Source organism: Garra rufa, chromosome 16 (genome assembly GCF_049309525.1).
Source record: "Garra rufa chromosome 16, GarRuf1.0, whole genome shotgun sequence".
NCBI lineage: Eukaryota > Metazoa > Chordata > Actinopteri > Cypriniformes > Cyprinidae > Garra > Garra rufa.
In genome coordinates, this window is record NC_133376.1 from 19853162 (window position 1) to 19874895 (window position 21734).

General features: G+C 37.1%; 1 protein-coding gene across 1 annotated transcript in view; it reads left to right on the top strand.

Annotated features, from left to right (window-relative positions):
- Positions 1 to 21724, top strand: part of LOC141288501 (polycomb group RING finger protein 3) — a 45448-nt gene extending 23724 nt beyond the window's left edge. The window contains exons 5-10 of the mRNA XM_073820657.1: positions 3798 to 3853; positions 4410 to 4520; positions 7925 to 8013; positions 15910 to 16047; positions 18540 to 18620; positions 19020 to 21724. Of these exons, the coding sequence (XP_073676758.1) occupies positions 3798 to 3853; positions 4410 to 4520; positions 7925 to 8013; positions 15910 to 16047; positions 18540 to 18620; positions 19020 to 19067 (523 nt within the window). The 3' untranslated portion in view covers positions 19068 to 21724. The remainder of the gene's footprint in view (positions 1 to 3797; positions 3854 to 4409; positions 4521 to 7924; positions 8014 to 15909; positions 16048 to 18539; positions 18621 to 19019) is intronic.
- Positions 21725 to 21734: the final 10 nt, after the last annotated feature.

Consider the following 21734-nt stretch of genomic DNA (forward strand, 5'->3'; position numbering starts at 1 on the left):
TTTATGAAGCTATAAGAACTTTTTGTGTACAAAGAAAACACAAATAATGACTATCTACATCAGAAAGGCCATTGAGACACTCTCAATATGGAATCGGTTCAACACTGCAGCTGGAATTGCAATGTTGATCTGGTGTGTGTTTGTGTGTGTATAAATATACTGATTGCTCATTAAGAGTCTCTGCATTATGCTGTTTTCTCATGCATTTGTCTTACATGGAAGACCAGCCTTTTTGCGGGACTTGAGTGAATTAGTGTCATTGTAAATCTGCAGTATTCAAGAAATCACAGATTTGGTATGACCAACTTCTCTTGCAATGGCTGAAGGGTCATCAGAATGCCGGCTTCTGCATCAGCAGCATCGCATGCATACGTCATGGTGACATATTTTTGCTTTCTTTGTGCACAAAAAGTATTCTCGTAGCTGCATAAAATCACGGTTGAACCACTGATGTCACATGGACTATTTTAATGATGACCTTACTACCTTTCTGAGCCTTGAACGTATCAGTTGCTTTGCTGTCTGCGCAGCGTGAGAAAGCGCTCAGATTTCATATTATCAAAAATATCTTGATTTGTGTTTTGAAGATGAGCGAAGTTCTTATGGGTTTGGAACAACATGAGAGTGATTACTTATGACAGAATTGTAATTTTTGGGAGAACTATCCCTTTAAGTGATCAGACTTTTCCTGACTGGTGATTTTTTTTGCCTGTCAGACAATATTAAATGTATAAAAATCTTATAGACTTGCATAAAAATAGAAGCAAAAATTTATCTGGAGACCAAAGTGTCGTAGACATGTGAACTCTTTCGACTTGGGCCAGTAAGCAAACTCTCAGAACAAGTTTTTTGACATACCCTAACTGTCATGAACGGGAATACACAGAGTTCACGCAGAGCTACACAAGACGAGGTTGAGGTTAATAAGTATATCAATTGTAATTTATTTTTTAGAAATTAACAGATCGTTTCATTAGATTAAGACCTTTTTTCCTCAACTGGGATCATTTAGAGCCCCTTGAAGCTGCATTTAAACTGCATTTTGGAAGTTCAAACTCGCAGGCTCCATAGAAGTCCACTATATGGAGAACATTTTTTCCCTCAATTTTTTTGTTGACTGAAAAAAGAAAGACATGAACATCTTGGATGAGAAGGGGATGAGTAAACTGTAAAGTTTTGTTCTGGAACTGAACTTCTCCTTTTAAGAGTTGACCAAACAAGCCTTTTGCAATTCTATCTTCGACTTAAACTTCCTGTTTCAACAGAAAAAGGCCTTCACCTTTTTATGCTGTGAGCAGAAACTGCTGCTGAGAGACGCGCAGATGCGCTCGGTGTGTAGGTGTATGTAAACTGTTGGGGTGTGGCGTCCATCTGCCCCCTGAGCAGCGGTGCCTCTGTGTCTGATGGATCCGCTGGCGCGCTGGGCCGGATGCCAGCTCTTTCATAATTGTCATTTAGCAACATAGAAGCCTGCAGTCGCTCGCTGATGAGAAACAATTTCCAAACACATTAAATATTCACCACGGTCCCAGTGCTTTCTTCTGAATGGGGCGGAAAAGAGTCGCCCCAGCTTTGCTGGTAGATAAAAGCAGTGTGGGATACGAGAGGAAGAAACAATATAAGAGTTCGGGGTCAGTTACATTACGTCGTACGCCATCAAACCAGCTCTCCTCCCTCTCCGCATGATTAATCTGACCTTAGTTTAACACCGCGGTGTTTACGAGCCACACTGTTTGATCGTGAATGAAAACTGGATTTGTCTGTATTAACAGTGGCAGCTCATTGATCCTCAGCTCTCTCTCACACTTGCGCAAACATACACCCACACACACACAAAACGGAGCTTTTGTTGATCAGCTAGCTAAATGCCAGTCACCCCCTCACCACCAGGCCTTTCGGACCCCTCTGTGGAGGCTCTGTGGCGGCTAATTGGACCTCTACCTTCCCCGCCAGGCTGCTGGGATTTGGGAACAGGTGGCGGCTCTGGCTGTGCACCAGGGACACAGGTGCTCCGCTGCCTCGCAATCCTGATCTCTCTCTGTCTCTGTCTCTCTCATCGTGCCCTCAGGGAGCAGATCAGCTAACAGCGAGCTGGACTCTGACACAGAACGTGGCCTGTATTCTCAAAGTGGCACGAGTGCAGATCTAAGATCAGTTTCCAACTGGTCTGAGTCATTATATGCTATTAAGAGGAACTGATCTGCCACAAAGGCGTGTAAACACTGAAGTAGATCCCAAAATCTCAAAAATAAAAAGAAATTGCATTATTTTCATGATAATTAATTAATTTTACTGTAATATACTGGAGGTTTTTTTTGTTTAGTTTTTAGAGAAATGAATGCTTTTATTCAAAAAAGAACACATTTAATTAATAATAATAATAAATGATGTTGTTTTGAGCTTGCTTCTCATCAAAGAATCCTTAAAAAATAATTAAATATTATTGTTATTATTTTTATATATATATAATTTCACAACAGTTTTCAATATGATAATAATAAGAAATGTCCCTTGAGCAGCAAATCAGCATATTATAATGATTTCTGAAGGATCATGTGGCACTGAAGACCAGAGTAATGACTGCTGAGAATGAGTTATTATAGTTATATGAGAATTTTTATTTTTAAAAATGTGTTAAAATAGAGAAGTTACTTTAAAATGTAACAATATTTTACAATATTACAGTTTTTACCTCTTTCAAAAACATTATACATTTTATTGACTTGTTATTTGAAAAGTTTTGTAAATGCTTTGATACCGCTATTAAGTTTTTTTTTTTAATTACAGTAATGAAAATTTGAAATTATCTTAATTTTCATGAAAATAATTTTACAGTGCAAGCAAATTTCCTTGAAGGAATAGTTCACCCAAAAATGAAAATTCTGTCATTAATTCCTCACCCTCATGCTGTTCCAAACCCATAAGACCACAAATTAAAGTATTTTTTTATGAAATCCAGTGCAATGTAACTACCACATTCAAGGCCCAGAAAGGTAGTAAGGACATTGTTAAAATAGCCCATGTGACATTAGTGGTTCAATTTTAAGGTTATGAAGAAACAAGAATACTTTTTGTGCGCAAGGAAAACAAAAATAACTTCTTGGATTTCAATATATATTATTTTAATTTGTGTTCCAAAAATGGACAAAGCTCTCATGGTTTTGGAACGACATGAGGGTGAGAAATTAATGCTAGAATTTTCTGTTTTGGGTGAACTATCCCTTTAATACAGCTATTAAGTTTTACAGTAATTACAGTAATGACAATTCAGGGTAAGTGTTCTTAATTTTCATGAAAATAATGTCACAATGCAGGCAGATTTCTTTAAGTCTTTATTTTAAACCTTCTTCACATGTTTATGAGATTTGCTTGTAAAGTTTCAGATATCTTTTCAGGAGTTACTTTACAGTGTCCTAGAAAGTATAGGCTACATCTCAAAGCGGGTACTTGTTTTGCCTGTTGGCTGCTTGGAACCAGCACTCGTGGGTTTTGTGGCATGGTAACATGTTCTCGGAGGCGGGCAGCCACTGAGATGAACATGTCAACACACGCTTAATAGGTTTTACCTCTGAGCCCTGGGACCCGCCGGTCACAGGAGAATTAGAGACACGAGGAAGAACTACACTATATGCTAATTAACAATCATAGTTATGAGGAAACATGCCCGCTGAATGCAAATGCGAATTGCAATTTTCTTGGTGTTCATTTCTTTCTTGTCCTTTAGCTGTGTTTCTTGGTGTAATAATGCATACTGTTTGAATAAATCATATTCATTACTGTCTTTCCCTTTTCCTCAGCCATGACCGAACAATGCAAGATATTGTCTATAAGTTGGTGCCAGGACTACAAGAAGGTTTGTTTTTTTATTTATTTATGTTTTAGAATGTGACCCTGGACCACAAAACCAGTAATAAAGGTAAATCTTTCAGTGTTGAGATTTATACATCATCTAAAAGCTTTGATGTATGGTTTGTTAGGATAGGACAATATTTGGCCGAAAATCTGAAATCTGAGGGTGCAAAAAAATCTAAATATTGAGAAAATCACCTTTAATGTTGTTCAAATTAAGTTCTTAGCAATGCATATTACTAATCAGAAATTAGATTTTTATATATTTACGGTAGGAAACTTACAAAATACCTTCATGGAACATGACCTTTGCTTAATATCGTAATCATTTTGGGGAAAATTTTCACCCATACTATGCCTTTTTGGCTATTGCTACAAAAACTGACTGGTTTTGTGGTCCAGGGTCACATATGGTCTTCTAATAAAGATCTATGTGGACTGGTAGCAAAAATATCCTCAGTATCGGATCATATTTTCCATATGTAATGGATATTTTATGAAACATCCTATGACATGTAATATTTTAACAGTAATTTTCCTCTTTGCTCTTTACTGTGCAGCGGAGATGAAGAAACAGAGAGAATTCTATCAGAAGTTAGGCATGGAGGTGCCTGGAGACATCAAAGGAGAACTGTGTAACATGAAAACCCACCTGGACTCTCAGCGCAATGGTACGTCCCAGCTCTCTTTAACTACTGTTAGTGGTACAGTCCATCTACGATCACAGTGGAAGTGGGACAGTGTGCCTTTAAAGGTTTTAAATAGGGATGCACGATATGTATCGGTCGATAACTTGCGCGTTTTGTCAGTAAAGCCGGTTCTGTAATCAGCGGTAAATGCCATCAGGTGCGTGATTTCACGTTGAGCCGTATATACTACACACAGCCGTTGTTCACTGACGAGCTGCGCACATTCACACTGATAATGAACATTGCTATGCGCAGCTCGTCGGTAAACAACGGCTGTGTGTAGTATATACGGCTCAACGTGAAATCACGCACCTGATGGCATTTACCGCTGATTACAGAACCGGCTTTACTGACAAAACGCGCAAGCTTTATCGACCGATTGGTATCGGTGCATCCCTAGTTTTAAATCTTTCAAAAACATGTCTATGTCACACTTCACCACTACTGTCACCAAAAATACAAAATAAATGATCATTTGCTTATTGAAGGACTGCAGTGCGATATTATTTTCATGGTAGTTAAGCATATTTCCCCCTGATTCTTCATTACTGAAATGCGTACTGATTTACTTTTGGCTGCTTTTTGTAATCTCAATGGTTTTTCTCATTACTGAAATGGTGAACTGAAATATAGACAGTTATATTAGTCTGTAAAGGAAGAGTGCTTGAATGCCTCTAGACTCAAAACAAGCACTTTATGTCAGTTTATTTGGTGGTAAACAGGCCCCTCCCTATTGTTTGAGGAAACAATCATCTAATCCCAGGCAGCATCTTGATCTTTTCATCTTTCAGGACTGCACTGAGTGATAAAGTCTGTGCAAATACTGGCCCTCAGGCAGGTTGAGTCAGCAGTGGTAATGGCTGGATTCATGCATAGTAGTAAATAAGGCTCAGACGTAAGTGGTCTCTTGTTCCACATTGTCTCAGCTAGTTTAGCAGACCTGTTTTTCTGAATTGTACTTCATTTGAAGTCTTCAGTCCTCAAGCACTCCACAGAACTATCAAAAATGATCAGAGATGAGAAGCATGTGGTGAAATGGTGACGTAACTGACTGCAGTACCTGCCCAAAGATAAGCATAAAGCATGACGGTCTTTATTTATGAGTTTTATGAGCATCGAAAATGCTTTTCTGGCTTGGTGTCACAGGTGTGCTTTTAGTAGGGTAACTGACAGTGCTTCTCAAATCCCATCACAGTGGATATTAACCAGACTGTTGCAGAGCTTAAAATAAATCACCCTTCTGGAAAGCATGGTAAAATTGCTACCTGAGCTTGTCCACCTCATCCCGGACGGCTTTATAGCGGGACCCCGTCTATTAACCACCCTAACGAAACTTATTTCGCCGGAAGTCCTGCTTTTTCGCTCCTTCACAGTCTGCAGATTAGCTCAGACTCCGTGAACTTTTTCCCAGTCAGAAAACATTTTAACTATTGGAAAGGATATTCGGAGTGTCCTGGGAAGAAGCCGTCGCTGTCGCAGTCAAGGCTTAAGAATGACTGAACCCAGACTGCGATTCGTCCAGATGCACGAAATCTCTTTCCCTTTCCCATTACTGCAGTTGAGATTTCTGGTGATGCAATGACAATGTCATGGTAATGTTTGACAGCCCCTCATACAAAATCATGAGGGTGTGTGGACAGTCGTTCGGTTGAAATGCAGTAAAATAAGTCAACCAAACTCCACTGTACTGGTCATACATATCCAATTCCCTCCTGCATTGGCCAATTTGAGTGCTATTTAATAAAAATGTTGCTTTAATGATTTAAATGCAGAATTTTCATAGTTAAATCCAGCTGAAACTATATTGACAGCATCTGTGGCCTGCTGTCAACAAAAAATTGTCACAGAAAAAACAAGATTTCTCTTATTCTCAACAAGTTAAAATAACTATTTTCTGTTTTAATACATATTTATTCCTGTGATGCAAAGCTGAAAGGAATATAAATCTTTTGTGACGTTATAAATGTTGATATTGATTTTATTAAAAAAATATTAACGAAATCTTACAGACCCCAAACTTTTGAATGCTAGTGTAGGTTACATTGAATCTCTCTCATCAATATTAATAAAGCAGAGTATTTTTAGGCTTCCATAAATCTGTAATGAGATGCAGCCCTAGTTTCTGACCTGATCAGTGGGCAGCTGTCTGCCTGTCTGAGGTGTGAAGCTTTCTTTGGGCAGGTTGAATCACAAATTAATCTGTTTCTATTGATGAGGTGCAGACTTGTTTTTGGAGACTGGCGAATGCGTGGGGGAACAGGTTGAGATAATTGCTTTTTTGTGTGTTTGATGAATGTCTCTTCACTGTGTAATGAAGAAACTCGTCCTAGAGTCACAAACTAGTACTCAATATAATTCCAGCTCTGAGAATTCTTAGAATCTTAAAGGATTAGTTCACCTCCAGAATAAAAATTTCCTGATAATTTATTCCAATCCAAGATGTTCACTTCTTACGTTTTTCAGTCGCAAAGAAATTAAGGTTTTTGAGGAAAACATTCCTCATATAATGGACTTCAATGGTTCCCAGTGGGTTGAAAGTCCAAATTGCAGTTTCAATGCAGCTTAAAAGGGCTCTAGGAATAAGGGTCTTATCTAGTGAAATGATCAGTCATTTTCTAAAAATAATGTTACATTTATATACTTTTTAACCACAAATACTCATCTTGCACTAGTTCGACTTCACGCATTACGTAATCCTGCACATGTGACATAGGTGTAAGTACCGACCCAGTGTTTACAAAGCAAATGTTGAAAGAAAATCAAACGCCCTTTACCAAAAAGGTAAAACAACGATGTTGGACGATTTTGAAGCTGGAGGAGAAAATGGGAAGTTTTTCGTCCTACCCTATCTTTTTGGACCGAAATACACAGATGAAGAACTAACTGCGCATGACTTTTTCAATGTGATTGCGCAATGTGTGAAGATGTGCATCTCAGAGCTAGTAATTTATCGTTTCACTAGATAAGACCCTTATTTCTTGGCTAGGATCGTGTTGAGCTCTTTGAAGCTGCTTTGAAACTGCATTTTGGACCTTTAACCCATTGATCCCCACTGAAGTCCGCTATATGGACAAAAATCCTGGAATGGTTTCAGCAAAAATTTCTTTTTGACTGAAGAAAGAGATGAACATATTGGATGACATGGGGGTGAGTAAATTATCAGGGCATTTTTATTCTGGAAGCCAACTAATCCTTAAATACAAATTCTGATTAAACATTGATTGTTTGAAAATGCAAAAATTATGTTTGGAAAGATAAATGCATGTGCTTTTATTTTAAAAATATTTTTGAAAGTAGAATTGTGGAGAGATGGATGTGCACAAAAAAGGTGGTTATGGTTGTCTGTGGACTATCTTGTTAACTTTTTTTATGTTTCACCCCACCAGGTGACCTGAAATCAGAAGATACAGCCAATAAGGAAGCAGGAGAAGAAAAAGCAGAGGAAGACAATGACTACCATCGTAGTGATGAGCAGGTAGGTTTCCCTGTACCCATCTGACCTCGCTGATGTCCCACAAGGGAGCCTCACATTCTGTTAGTGTGACCTAGTTAGTAAGGACGCATTAGTTCTATGTTTAGAATATCATACTACTGTACTAGTATATTTCTGCAGTGTACAGTACTTTACAATACATGGATGTCACATATAACAGCGGACCCAGCTTAAAATAACAAATCCCATAATGCAGTGTGCTCAGCATGACCGGTTTCCATTTTTAGAGTGATGAATGAACCAATTATATTTATAACTTTTTTACTTCATATTTTTCCATTTTGAGACATTGTACAATTTCATGAAAATATTTTTTGAAAGAAGTCAAAATCAATTGATTTCAAAATCAAATTATTAATTTAAAATGTTACAATGTTGTATTTGTTTAATATTTATTTATTAGATTTATTTAAATTAAATTAAACATGCATGTAATAAGATCTGTTTGCTATAGTCATTGCATAATGCATGTACCTTTACATTTTAATTTCTTATATTAAGAAAAAAAATGAAGTCATTATGTCAAATTCAAAGTCATTATGCTCTGCCCCTTCCTGTCTGTATATCCAGTCTGTGTTCAGCTATTAATGCAGAGCCATTTCAGTGTTTTAGAGGGTTGGTAGTTTCATTAAAGACTCTTATATAGTAGAGTTTGCATTCCTGCTCTCCTCTGAGCTTTTTAATAATGTAATAACCAAAGGTTGTGCGGCTACTGTCTACTCACTGCTTCTGCATTCGGAATGCAGATTTTCTTCCTTATACAGGATCTGATGCCAAGTGTAGGGCTTTCTGTGAGTTATGCTGCATATACAATCTTAGATATACTTGCCCGTTTGGCAATATTAAAATATATAAAATTTTTTGCAATGATTGCATTTCCAGCAAAAACAGCTCATAAAGTAACTGTGATATAAGAATCCCTAGTGAGTGTGTGCATGTGTGAGTGAGATTTATAGAGCGGAAAGCACAGAGAAGAACAGAAGGCATGGAGATGCTATGCTAGAGTGTAAATGGCCTAGAGTGTGGGTGTGTGTTTTTGTTTAGTAGAGGAAGAGATCGATGAAGATTTCAGAGTTACTGATGTCCTGTGGTCATGAGTTGTCTTGCAAAAGTGCGAGGACAGATTGTCTGTTCATGTGGTCTGCTGTAGTAAAGCTGAGATGGGCACTTTGGCCTCATATATAATGTAAAAAGTGTATGAAAATTTTAGCAGTGCTCGTTCAGCTACGCTCGGATGGCTGTGGAACACTTCTGCTAATGTGTCAGTTGGTCAGAGCGGTCCGGTGTGACCTTGTGAGGGGAAGTGGGCCAAAAAGAACTAGCCTGGAAACTGGAAAATGCAAATTAATCAAATGGATTTATTATAGTGGGATTTATTGGTATGTTTTTAGTACTATCAGTGCAGAATATTTAACTCTATTGCTAATATATTGCACTCCATTGCACTCTGCATTTGGTTTAAAGGGTGTTTGCATATTAATGTGTCTTAGCAGTGTGTGGCAACAACCACTCTACATTGATAAAGATCGATTTACTCCTTTTTTTAAAATCCCTAAAAACCTAAACAGTCTCAATTATCAAGCCGTTTTGATTTTCTGAGCAATGTGATGTCATACTGGTCAGACCCCGCCCACAACTACTGACGGACTGTCCCATGTTAGCATATTTCTGCTCTTAGCCTGTTGTACACTGTCTGCCATTTTCTCCACACTCAAGCAGCTGTACTGTTTTGTAGTTGGATGTAAAATTGAACATAAGAGTCTTAATTTTCTCTCGGCGACAGAGCTACTGAAGACCCAGTGGATTAGTTTTGTTTTTGATTATAACGCACCACTGGATACACTAAAAAAAATGAAAGAGAGGGGGCGGGGTGAGCAGAGCTCATTAGCATTTAAAGAGCCATGCACCAAAATGGGTTGCTGTGAACAGAGCTGTTTTTGACAAGGCAAAAAGGGTGTTGTTTTACACGACCATTCAAGAAAGACCCTAGAGAATCATACCAACTTGTGGGAAGTGGGCATCCAGTGTCCCCTGAAATTGTCCACTTAATTGTTAATTATTTTTCTTTATTTAATTAATAATAAGCATCTTGCTTTACCATTTTATTGATGTACATTAAAAGATTGCTTTTAATGATTGGGATTCTGCCAACTGGAGCAGTTTGATTTTAACAATTGGTTCATAAAATGGTGGTTTAGTGGTTAGTTTTGGTCCTCAAACAATCATCATGATGAATGTTGTTATTTGAGATCATTGAAAGTCTGACATGTCCAAAAGAGTAAGTTTAGTGAGTCTCTGAAACACTAGAACCAATTCAATCCAGTCTGTGAAAAAGTCATTCCGACCAAATGATTCACTTTAATTTATTTAGTACTATTGCCGCAGAACATTACAATCCACTGCTCTGGGTAAAAAATATTGAATTCTTGTTTTTAATTGTTTCCTGCTTTTACAAAACGTAAACAAATTCTTAAATCGCAATAATCAATTATTTTAGCCTTGTCAATTATTCAATATTCGTCAAGTTTTTAGGACTTTTATGAATTTGTTTATATTTCAAAAATGAATTGGAGTAGAATATAATTATGTAATTGTGACTTATTATAAGCATTATTATAAAAACATCACAAATTTACTAAGTGTAATTTAAGCTTTTGTAAACAAAACCAGCTAACCTTTAATATTATAGTAATGTAGTACCAACTGACCCTCATTTATTTTTTGCAGCATTAGTTTAAAGTTTTTTTTTTTATTTTTTTTTATCCTATATTTGGCATGTACTGTACCTGATATAGCCAAAATAATCGATACTGAATTGAATCATATCGAATTGAAAGCTTGAGTCAGAATTTGCTTGGTCAAATTCAACTTGCATCTGACTTAAATTAAAGGTTTAAAATAGTTTTTCTTCATTTAACTAATTAAAAGCATATCCATCTTCCATTAAATTTATAATTTTAGTTTTAATAATGAGAAGCTGACTCGCTTCTGCAAGCTGGGTCTTTCAGGCATTTTGTTTTCAAGAACAAAATCAAAACCAGAAATGTAATTTTCAGTGGTAACTTTTGGGTCTCACATAATACACCACATGTTGCATGTTGTTAATCGAAATCATTGCAAGTCTGATGTGTCCAGAAGAGTTCAGTAAGGATCACTAGGACCAAATCAGTCCAGTCTGTTTAATTCAGACCACAGGAGTCACTGAGAACATATGACTCATAAGAATGATTCGTTCACATGTTGAGGATCACCAGTTGCCTGTGAAATAGATTACAAAGAGTCAATTTAATTTTAAGAGCTGGAGAGTGTAGAGAAAGGATTTTTTAAATTAAATTGACTGATTTTGGTGCAAGAGGCCTTGATTAGTTCTGGGGGAAAAATAAAACACTGCAAGTGTTTTCAAAATTACCTCGGAGTATAGGCTTATAATAATATGGCGAGTATGTGATAGATACCAACCTGTGGTGATTCCTCACACAAACCAGAATATCTACCCTTGTAGAATTAGATTTTAAATCACAATAATCAACAGCTTGTGGCATCTTGAGTAAGGAAGGATATTCTGTGGTGGCTGCTGCAAATAAAATACCTTTTATATGGCCGTTCTGGATTCTGGAGGTTTAATTGGTTGAGTGAGTTCACCATTAGTCATTTGTGTGACTGTTTGCGGTGAGCATAGCAGCCCCGGCCGTGCAGTAATGACCCAGTAATCACACACAGACACAAACACACACACACACACACACACACACACACACACACACACACACACACACACACACACACACACACACACACACACACACACACACACACACACACACACACACACACACACACACACACACACACACACACACACACACACACACACCACAGCTAATAGCGAAGTTCCTTGCTTGTGTTTAATAATGCGCTTTTGTATTTATTACATCTCACCACCACCTGCCTCTAACCGAGCAAACCTCCGATTTACAGCACACTGTTCTTGTAAAGAATGTGGTTGTACGTGGTCCTCTGAAAGCCTCGATTTTCTCCCGGCACCGTTTGCCCTTGAAATGGACCAGCATTTAGCCGCCAGGCGCAGCTGCCCCTCCTCATCCTTCTCCATTACTGTCTGTTCTTGGTGAGGCCTGGTCCAAATAGGCCGCTGTGCCACTCTCCACTGCTCAGTCACTTATCGGCAGAAGGACAGAGGTACGGGGAGAGAGAGAGAGGCATGAAATCCTTAATGCGTCTTGACTCTCTGAAGCCCTCACTCTGCCACTGCACCTGCCGGGCAGCCCGAGGCGACCGCAGTCCACTGGCGACTCAACCCTCAGCTCAGTTTTGAAAGATGGCACAGCGCTTGCTGGCATCTGGTGCTCTGTTGTGGAAATTGTGTTGGTGGTGTTTGTGTTTGTGTGTGTGTGTGGTTATGCATTTTTTAAATTTGCATTGTGTTGCTTAACTTTGACTCTTGACTTGATAACCTATCTGTGTTTATGCTTAGGTTTGTGTTGACAATGATTCATTAGGGCAGATGCTTGTAACATGAACGATTCATACTAAAGAGACAGTGGCATAAAGATGCGTTCACACTCAGCTAGGGTCTACAATTAAAAGGGATATATTACTCAAAAATGAAAATTCTGTCATTAATTACTCAACCTTATTTCGTTCCAAACCCTTTAGACTTTCGTTCATCTTCGGAACACAAATTAAGATATTTTTGAAGAAGTCTGAGAGCTTTCTGACTCTCAGTAGAGAGCAACGCAACTATGTTCAAGGCCCAGAAAGGTAGTAAGGACATCGATAAAATTGTCCATGTGATGTGACTTCAGTGGTTAAACCATTGAATAAATTCGTTATTTTTGTTTTCTTTGCGCACAAAAAGTATTCTCGTAGCTTTATAAAATTAAGGTTGAACCACTGATGTCGCATGGACTATTTTAACAATGTCCTTGCTACCTTTCTGGGCCTTGAACATGTCAGTTGCCAGGGTTCGTACAAGGTGCATAAAGTGCTTGGAAAAACTTAAATTTGACTTTTTGAAATTTAAGGCCTGGAAAACCCTTGAAAATATTCCTGAAGAGGTATTTGAAAAGACCGTTATTGAAAGACAATGTATTTTTAAAATAAGTGTTTAATTTTTTTAATAAGCACATATCTTTTCACACAAATTTCACACAATCAAAAAACAACACACTTTTTTTTTCAAAATGCTTATTTCAGTTAATGTCATAAAAATATCAAGCTTAGCCAGAAGTAGTGCTGACAGTGTCATGTTAACATGGCTGAAAATGTGAAAAGAGAAACAGATGAATCAAATCAATTGAGTAAGTCATTTATGCTGGAACCGCACAGATTGATTCAAACTCATTTATCTGAGAGCTCATTCGATCATTCATTTCAAGCAATTCAATAGCAAAAACCAGATCAAAATTAAAAGAGCCATTTATTTTCAAAATTTCATCATCGCTGATTTAAAAAGCATACAGTGATTGGTGAAACAGAGATTTTCAAAACTCTGAATCAGTAACCCCTGCGTCACAAAATGATTCACTGTTTCAAAGCACCCCAAATGAATTGTGTATCGCGAATCATTTGATTCAGATCGGGACTTCAAAAATCGCAAATCATTTAATTTAGATTGGAACTTCAGAAAGGGTTTGTGAATCATTTGACTTAGATCCGAACTTTGCATATTGTGAATCATTTGATTTCAATTGGGACTTTTGTTGCGTATAGCGAATAATTAGATTTGGATCGGAACTTCTCATATCGCAAATAATTTGATTCAGATTGAGACTTCAAATCGTGAATCATTTGATTTAGATCGGGACTTTGGAGAGGGTTTGCGAATCATTTGATTACGTGTGGGACTTAGATTGCATATTGTGAATCATTAGATTTCGATTGGAATGTTGCATGTCGCAAATCATTTTATTCAGATCTGGACTTCAAATTGCAAATAATTTGATTTAGATTGGGACCTCGGAGAGGGTTTGCGAATCACGTGACTTAGTTCGGAACTTTGCGCATTGCGAATCATTTGATTTAGATCGGGACTTCGGAGAGGGTTTGCGAAACATTTGACTTAGATCGGAACTAGGGGTGGGAAAAAAAATCGATATTGCAATATATTGTTGTGCTCTCTGTCGCAATAAATAATCGATACATTAACGGCCAATATCGATATTTTACTACAACACAAAATGATTAATTTACCCGTTGTCAGTGTCACTGTCACTACCCAATATCTACCATTCTGTTTGCGGGGGGCGCTGTTCGAGTAAATAGGGGTAAAGTGGCAGAAGCAGCGGCCAGTGAAGAACACAAGTTAACTAACAACAACAGAGAAGAAGCGCAGAAAAAAGAGAAGCGAGAAGAATGGCGGAAAATAATGAAAAACAAATCAAAGACCCACCCGCTAGTTGAGCATGCTGATCAGTTAGTGTTCCTCAAGAAGAATATGCCTTGATGTGTCCCATGTCCAGGTTAACATAAAGCACTTTAAAGTAACTTGCTACTGACGTTTCAGTATCATGGTTTACACATGTTAATTAATGTTCATGTTGTTTTTGGTAACACTTTACAATAAGGTTCATTAGTTAAACATTAGTTAATGTACTAACTAACATGAACTAACCATGAGCAATGCATTTGTTACTGTATTTACTAATGTTCATTAACGTTAGTTAACGAAAATACAGTTTATTGTTAGTTCATGTTAGTTCACATTGCGTTAACTAACGTTAACAAGATTTAATAATGTATTAGTAAATTTTGAAATTAACATTATCAAAGATTAAGAAATGCTGTATAAGTGCAGTTCATTATTAGTTAATGTTAACTAATGTTAACTAAAGAACCTTATTGTAAAGTGTTACCTTGTTTTTTAATGTGAATGCACTTTTATCTGTCTAGCTGTACAGTGTTTACATTTAAGACCAGGAGGCAGTGAGTAATTATGCAAATGCATATTTCTTTGCACAATGTTGGAAATGTTGGCATTAATAAATGCATAAGATTTCCTTATTATGGGTATTTTTTTTATTTTTCAGTCACATATATCGTGATATATCGTTGATGAAATTTCTTCCAATATATTGAATATCGTAGATATCGCGAATCGTGATATTATCATTATCGTGGGCCACATATCGCCACAGAATTGAATCGTGAGTTACCTGTATCGTCCCACCCCTAATCGGAACTTAATCACAAATCATTTGATTCAGGTTGGGACTTCAAATCGTGAGTCATTAAATTTAGACCGGGACTTTGTGTATCTTGAATCATTTGATTTAGACTGGGACTTTGTGTATTGCAAATCATTTGATTCAGATCTGGGCTTTGTTTTTCAGTGCTCCGAGTCCTGATCTGAAATTATGGTTAGCGAATCATTATTCAGATCGGGACTTCGTAGCGGGTTAGCAAATTTTTGCTTTAGATCAGGACTTTGGAGCAGTTTCGCAAATCTTTTTTTCCGATTTTTTTTTTTCTTAAACAGTGGAAAACATCAAACCATAAGTGAGATCTCTGATTGAACTCCTTGAAAATCAAAAAAGTAGAGCCTTGAAAGTCCTGGAATTTCATTTTACAGTATCCGTATGAAACCTGGTTGCGTTGCTGTCTATGCAGGGTCAGTAAGCTCTCAGATTTCATCAAAAATATCTTAATTTGTGTTCTGAAGATGAACAAAGGTCTTACAGGTTTGGAACAACATTAGGGTGAATAATTATTGTCAGAATTTTCATTTTGGGATGAACTATTGCTTTAAGCTTCGGTATTTGTTGAATTTTCTTTTTCACACAATGCAGTTACCTAAATCTTTCATTTGATTGTGACCGTGCTAAGTCAAACTCTCTCTGTCTCTCGTTTTTGTCTGTCCAGGTGAGTATCTGTCTGGAGTGTAACAGCAGTAAGCTCAGAGGACTCAAGCGGAAGTGGATTCGTTGTTCGGCTCAGGCGACCGTTCTCCACCTCAAGAAGTTCATCGCAAAGAAGCTAAACCTGACATCTTTCAATGAGGTATGTGATCTGCCAGACCCGAAACTCCGTAGGCCCTTCATGCTGCAGGCAAAGTTCGAGACGAAACCCATTATCTTCCTTTTCCCTGAAGTTAACTTGTTAGAGACCTCTGCCACCACGCCGGCCGGCATCGGCGTTCCCTTCATGACAATGGTTCCTGCGTGAGTCACCACACGGATTTCAAAGCTCCTCCGCGCTGTCACAAATCCCACAAAGCTTTCAGCATGCCACATATTTTCAGAGACAAATAATAGCCTGTAATATCATTTGCTCTCTGTCATGTATCTCGCAGCCTGCCAACGTCTCATAGTGCAATTTAACACAAAACTTGACTAATTATTGCTGCTCCATCACCGTTTTTTTCCTCCTTTGTGCTAGAAATGTGTGGGCTATTCCACCGCACACATCCGTCAAAAACTTTCCCCCGCAATAATACTGTCAGATGTCTGTTGTCCTCTGCGAGTATCGAGAGTTATAGCTGCCAACAGCACAATACCGCTCCGAGACGGATAAAAAAATACGACTCCGTTTGTGTAGCGGCTCTGCTTTGAAGTGCAGGAGAAAAGCAAAATCTTTGAAGAACTAAATTCTAATAAGCATCAAAAGTTTCATTGTTTCACTGTCAGACATTTCTGTCTCTGAACATCCCTGGCTCGCATCCTACATGACTTTAAACTCTGGATAGTGCCGAGAGCTCATGGCCTCCAGCAGGTGTTGCTGTGGTCGTGCTGCTCTCGTTCGACTCACAGCGAGCCAAACACACATACACTGGCATTGGTGTTGCACTGAGCACTATTCCAGAGAGAGCGGCGTCCCTTATACTGTGATACACATAATCCTTTGGGCGGTTATGGCTGCTCTAGTGCATTAAAGGTTTTGCGTCTTTTGTTTTGCCTTGAATAATAGGTGGAACTGAATGTTTTGAGTGTACAAAGAACTGTCACTCTTCTGCAAAGCACCATAAAATCCCACCTGTCCCCAGAGACGTTTGTACACAATTGATTATGCGCTTCTCTGGAAATACTTTATTCTGATTGGTCAGATGCAGCATTCTCTGGTCATATTTTTGTATAATGGCTGATAAACTGTACATTTGAGCATTGTGCTAATTATGTTCTAACTTAAATAAGTCAAATCACTCATACGAGTAATACTTTTAAAATGTGCATAGAGAGAGAGAGAGTTTATTTATTTGGTGCTTAGCTGTGTAATATGTGAAACTATGTATCTGTAAAACTAAATGTTTTTAAATCAACTAGACTGTGGGGTGTGAGGTCCTGAGATGCATTTTTAATGTTTTTAACTGGACAAATTATCTTAGAAACTTAACACTTATGTCATTAAAATGTTCATTTGAGTCTGACAGTAATTGCCTAAAGGTTAACTTCAGGCAGTGAATTCAGTTTGATTGCTGTTATGGTTATTCTAAAGTTGTAAGTATGCTAAAACCTTCTGCATTAAGTCTAAAATTGCTAAAAAATTTAAAAATTTAAAGGGTTAGTTCACTCAAAAATGAAAATTCTGTCATTAATTACTCATGTCGTTCCAAACTCGTAAGACCTTCGTTCATCTTCAAAACACAAATTAAGATATTTTTTGATGAAGTCCAAGAGCTTTCTGAGCCTGCATAGACAGCAATGCAACCGACACATTCAAGGCCCAGAAAGCTATTAAGAACATCAATAAAATTGTTCATGTAACATTAGGAGTTCATCCAGATTTTATGAAGCTAAGAGAATACTTTTTTGCGCTCAAAGAAAACAAAAATAACGACTTTAATCAACAATTTACTTTCTGCCCTGTTTGACCTTTTTATCAATGTCCTTATCTTTCTGGGCTTTGAACATGATAGTGCCGTTGCTGTTTACACAGGGTCAGAAAGCTCTTGGATTTCATCCAAAATATCTTAGTTTGTGTTTTGAAGATGAACAAAGGTCTTATGGGTTTGGAACGGCATGAGGGTTAGTAAATGGTGACAATTTTTTTTTTTTGGGTGAATCAGCCCTTTAAAAATAATCAAGATAAACTCACTAGGAATCATTCAGGATGGCCAACTAGACATCCTGAGCCATCCCTAATAAGGGTCCTATTCAGTTTATTATGCGAAAATAATCGGCTTATTTAATGCACTACAAAATACTTTTCGTACTTCGATTGTTTGTCTTGTTTCCAGCCAAAATATCTAAAGATTCTTAAATCAAGAAGGATTTTTGCTTAGATCAAGCAAAAGAATCTGCCAATGGGGTACGATTTACCACACTAGCAGATTATTTAGCTAGTTTCAAGCAAAAACAAGACAATAATTTTTACTTGTCTAGAAAATCCTTCTTGATTTAAGAATTTTTAAATATTTTGTCTGGAAACGAGAAAAAATCTAAGTAAGAAAAGCATTTTTTGTAGTGTGGTACTGTAAGATCATGGAAAGCATAGTTTTGTTTAGACTTTTATATTTGTTCGGGGTTTGTTTGCTATATTTGTGTGCTTATTTTCAGCTGGACATCTTATGCAATGAAGAAATCTTGGGCAAGGACCATACATTGAAATTTGTTGTGGTAACAAGATGGAGATTTAAGGTAATCAGTAATGAATTTGTGTGCATGTATGCTAGCCGTAGATTAGCCTGGCTTTAGTGTTTCCATTTGCCATATTGATGTTCATGTCACTTTCTATACATGCATGGGTAATTTGCATAATTTTCATGCATGCATAATTAAGTACAGTATTTGAAATTTTCTTGACCAGTATTATATTCATCTTTTCCATCATGAGCAATGTTCATTCAACAGCAAGTCAGAAATTGACATTTTGACGCAGAGATGCTTTTTTTTAAAGGTTGCATATCTAATACTGCTTTCCTGAAATGCCATTGCAAAAACAATAGATGCCCTTGACTCTCTGTGCCTTTGTTTCCATTCTAGTGACTCTATGACTTTCAGTTACACGAATGCTTGTTTGTTTTGTGTGCGTTCCAGAAATCCCCCCTCCTCCTTCATTACAGACCCAAAATGGATCTGCTGTAGTTGGACAAAAACGCTTGGTTGTTTTGGCCCAGTGGCTGAGGACTGTGCTACGTGCTATATATGCAGAGACCATCAACGCCCACACCAAACGAACACCCGTCAACACAGATACGAGCCAGCAAACAACAAAACCAGCACAGCCACTGCAACACTGGCGACTTAACGGGAACAACCGCTTTTCTCTGTCTGTTCGTCCGCTATATGTCCTAGATATGTGAAAAATTGAGAGAAAGCATATATTTATACTTTTGTATAGATGAGAGAAGACCCAAGACCCTATTGGTGCGCTGTTTACACTATTAAAACAAACAAAAAAAGACAAAAAAAAAGGTCATGAGAAAGGTTTAACAGTTTTTTGTACCATTGGACTTTGTTCCCACTTCAATTATGGGCAAAAAGATGGTGCTCGGTGTCTGCCGTCCTCCGTGGAAGTGTCCACTTTTACACTGCTAACCAGAAGAGAGGAGGCGTTTCGAACTGATCGCTCTCTCTCAGGTCTTACCCAACACTTCTCGGGAGCGCAGAGCCTTTCTAAGCTTATATAAAGCAGTTTATATGAGTGTATTATTTCAGAGCGGTTTCTTTCTTTACTTTCGGCGTCGCTACGAGTGGAATTGTGAATAGGCAAATTTATGTGTAGTATTTATGTTCTATTTACCAATATTGTATATAAAAGTTGTTGGTGGAGAGAAGGGATGAAAGATGTATTGAAAGTGTGTGTGAAAGACTAAAAGGCTAGAAAAATAGAAACCGTTTAGAGTGGGTTTCCAAAAGTGCTATATTTTGGCCTTTGTTTATGTGACTACATGGAAAAGACATAATCCAAATTGGGTGAATCTCACAATATTTTCACCCCAAAATCAAAAGAAAAAAAAAATATTTTACTTAAAGAAAATGGAGCTTGGCTTTGGGACCGTTAAGATTTGTTTTTGCCATTTATTTTCATGACAATTACGCAAATTCCCCACCCAAATTCAGACATTATGTTTTTGTGATTTTTTTTTTTTCCTTCATTTTTTTCAATGCAGATTTTCAACTTGTAACAGTGTATTACATAAAAAAAAAATACAGATTTTTATTATTTATTATTATTATAAAACACTGTCTGTGATGTATAAATACATTTAAAAAAAAATCACATTTAAAATTTTTTAATTAAAAAAAGAATTAAGAAAATCTTAATGGTCATAAAAACAACCTACTTTTTCTTAAATATGATTTAATAAATTAATTATATTAGTAATTATTAATATTTTATAAAATTATTTTACAATATATATATATATATAAATATTTAGTTTTTGTCATCTTTTTTCATTCGATTTTGGGGTAAAATATGACCCAAGCAATTTGACAAGAGTTATGAAATTCACCCTATCAGTCCATCTCTTTTTAGACATTTTATGATGCAAAAAGCGGATATTTTGATTCTCTTTAATTAAGGAGGATTTTTATGTGTCTAATTAAACGCATCAGTGATTAAAATCGATTTCTGGAAAGGTGCTTTTAATCATTTGATCCTCTCAAATGTTAATTTACAGCTCTAGAATCATAAAGGATGCGTGCGGATGAATCCCTAATATGTTAATATCTTTAACTTGCTTTCATAAACATCCAACCCTTCATATACATATATGTCCAGTCGTATAATCCCACAGCCTCAATGTCATATATGCAATGCATTACCTTTGAATTGAGAAAAAAAAAGATGAAACATTCAGTCCTAACGACAACGTGATGTCAGTTCTCCGCTCCTCCGCAGTACGAATGTAACCCACAAGTAACCGTCCATATGTATTGTACAGATATTTGTTTTATCACTGTTTTTAGTGCCAAAGGCTTCATACTTCCTCCTGGCTTCACTCTATTCCGAATGGCAAGCTGAGATCAGAGTTTTATATTTATGATTTTTCAGGTTAGGTTAGTGAAAATTGGCTGGTTGTTGAAAATCGATTGTTTTATTGTGTTTTGAGCCCTCAATTATAGTAATGTTAAATTCCATTGTGAATGTTGGCAGACAAAATGCCTCTAATTGATTAAACATTGAAGGGCTCTCATCAGATTTGTAATGTAAATGAAGCTTTCTTAAATAGCTAATTGACTTTTATATCCAAACATCTACTTAAAAGTCTGTTTTTACTTTGAAACAATAAGTGGACCTGCGTCATCTACTATAGCGGTCAACTTTTACACGGGTAAACGCCAAACCAGCTTGACCAAATCTCTCTGGATCTCATCATTACTGACGTTTTGTTTTTCCAATACTGCAGTCTTGCATAAAAACAATGTTTCATCTGCCCGCAAGTCTTTTTTGGCTCTTATAATGTGAATTATCTCAGTATGCGTTTTGTTTCAGCTTCACTACATATTGCTTTATTGCATCACCAGTATGCTCTTGTAAAGAGGATGATGTCATGGTTTAAATATTGCGTTATTGTATGTATCAGCCATTTTACACAAACATTTATATGGCTAGCATTCCAAACACAGACCGCAGGTGATCAAAATGCAACAAATGCATGGTTTTACTGTTACTCACTATATGTTTTTGTGGGGTTGCCATTTTTTGGGCTTGTGTTCGCTGGTGTTTCTCCCATTTGAGCCAATAACTGGTGCTAATGTTTTGTATCTTTTAAAAATAAACCGAACTAAACGTGGTGCAGACCA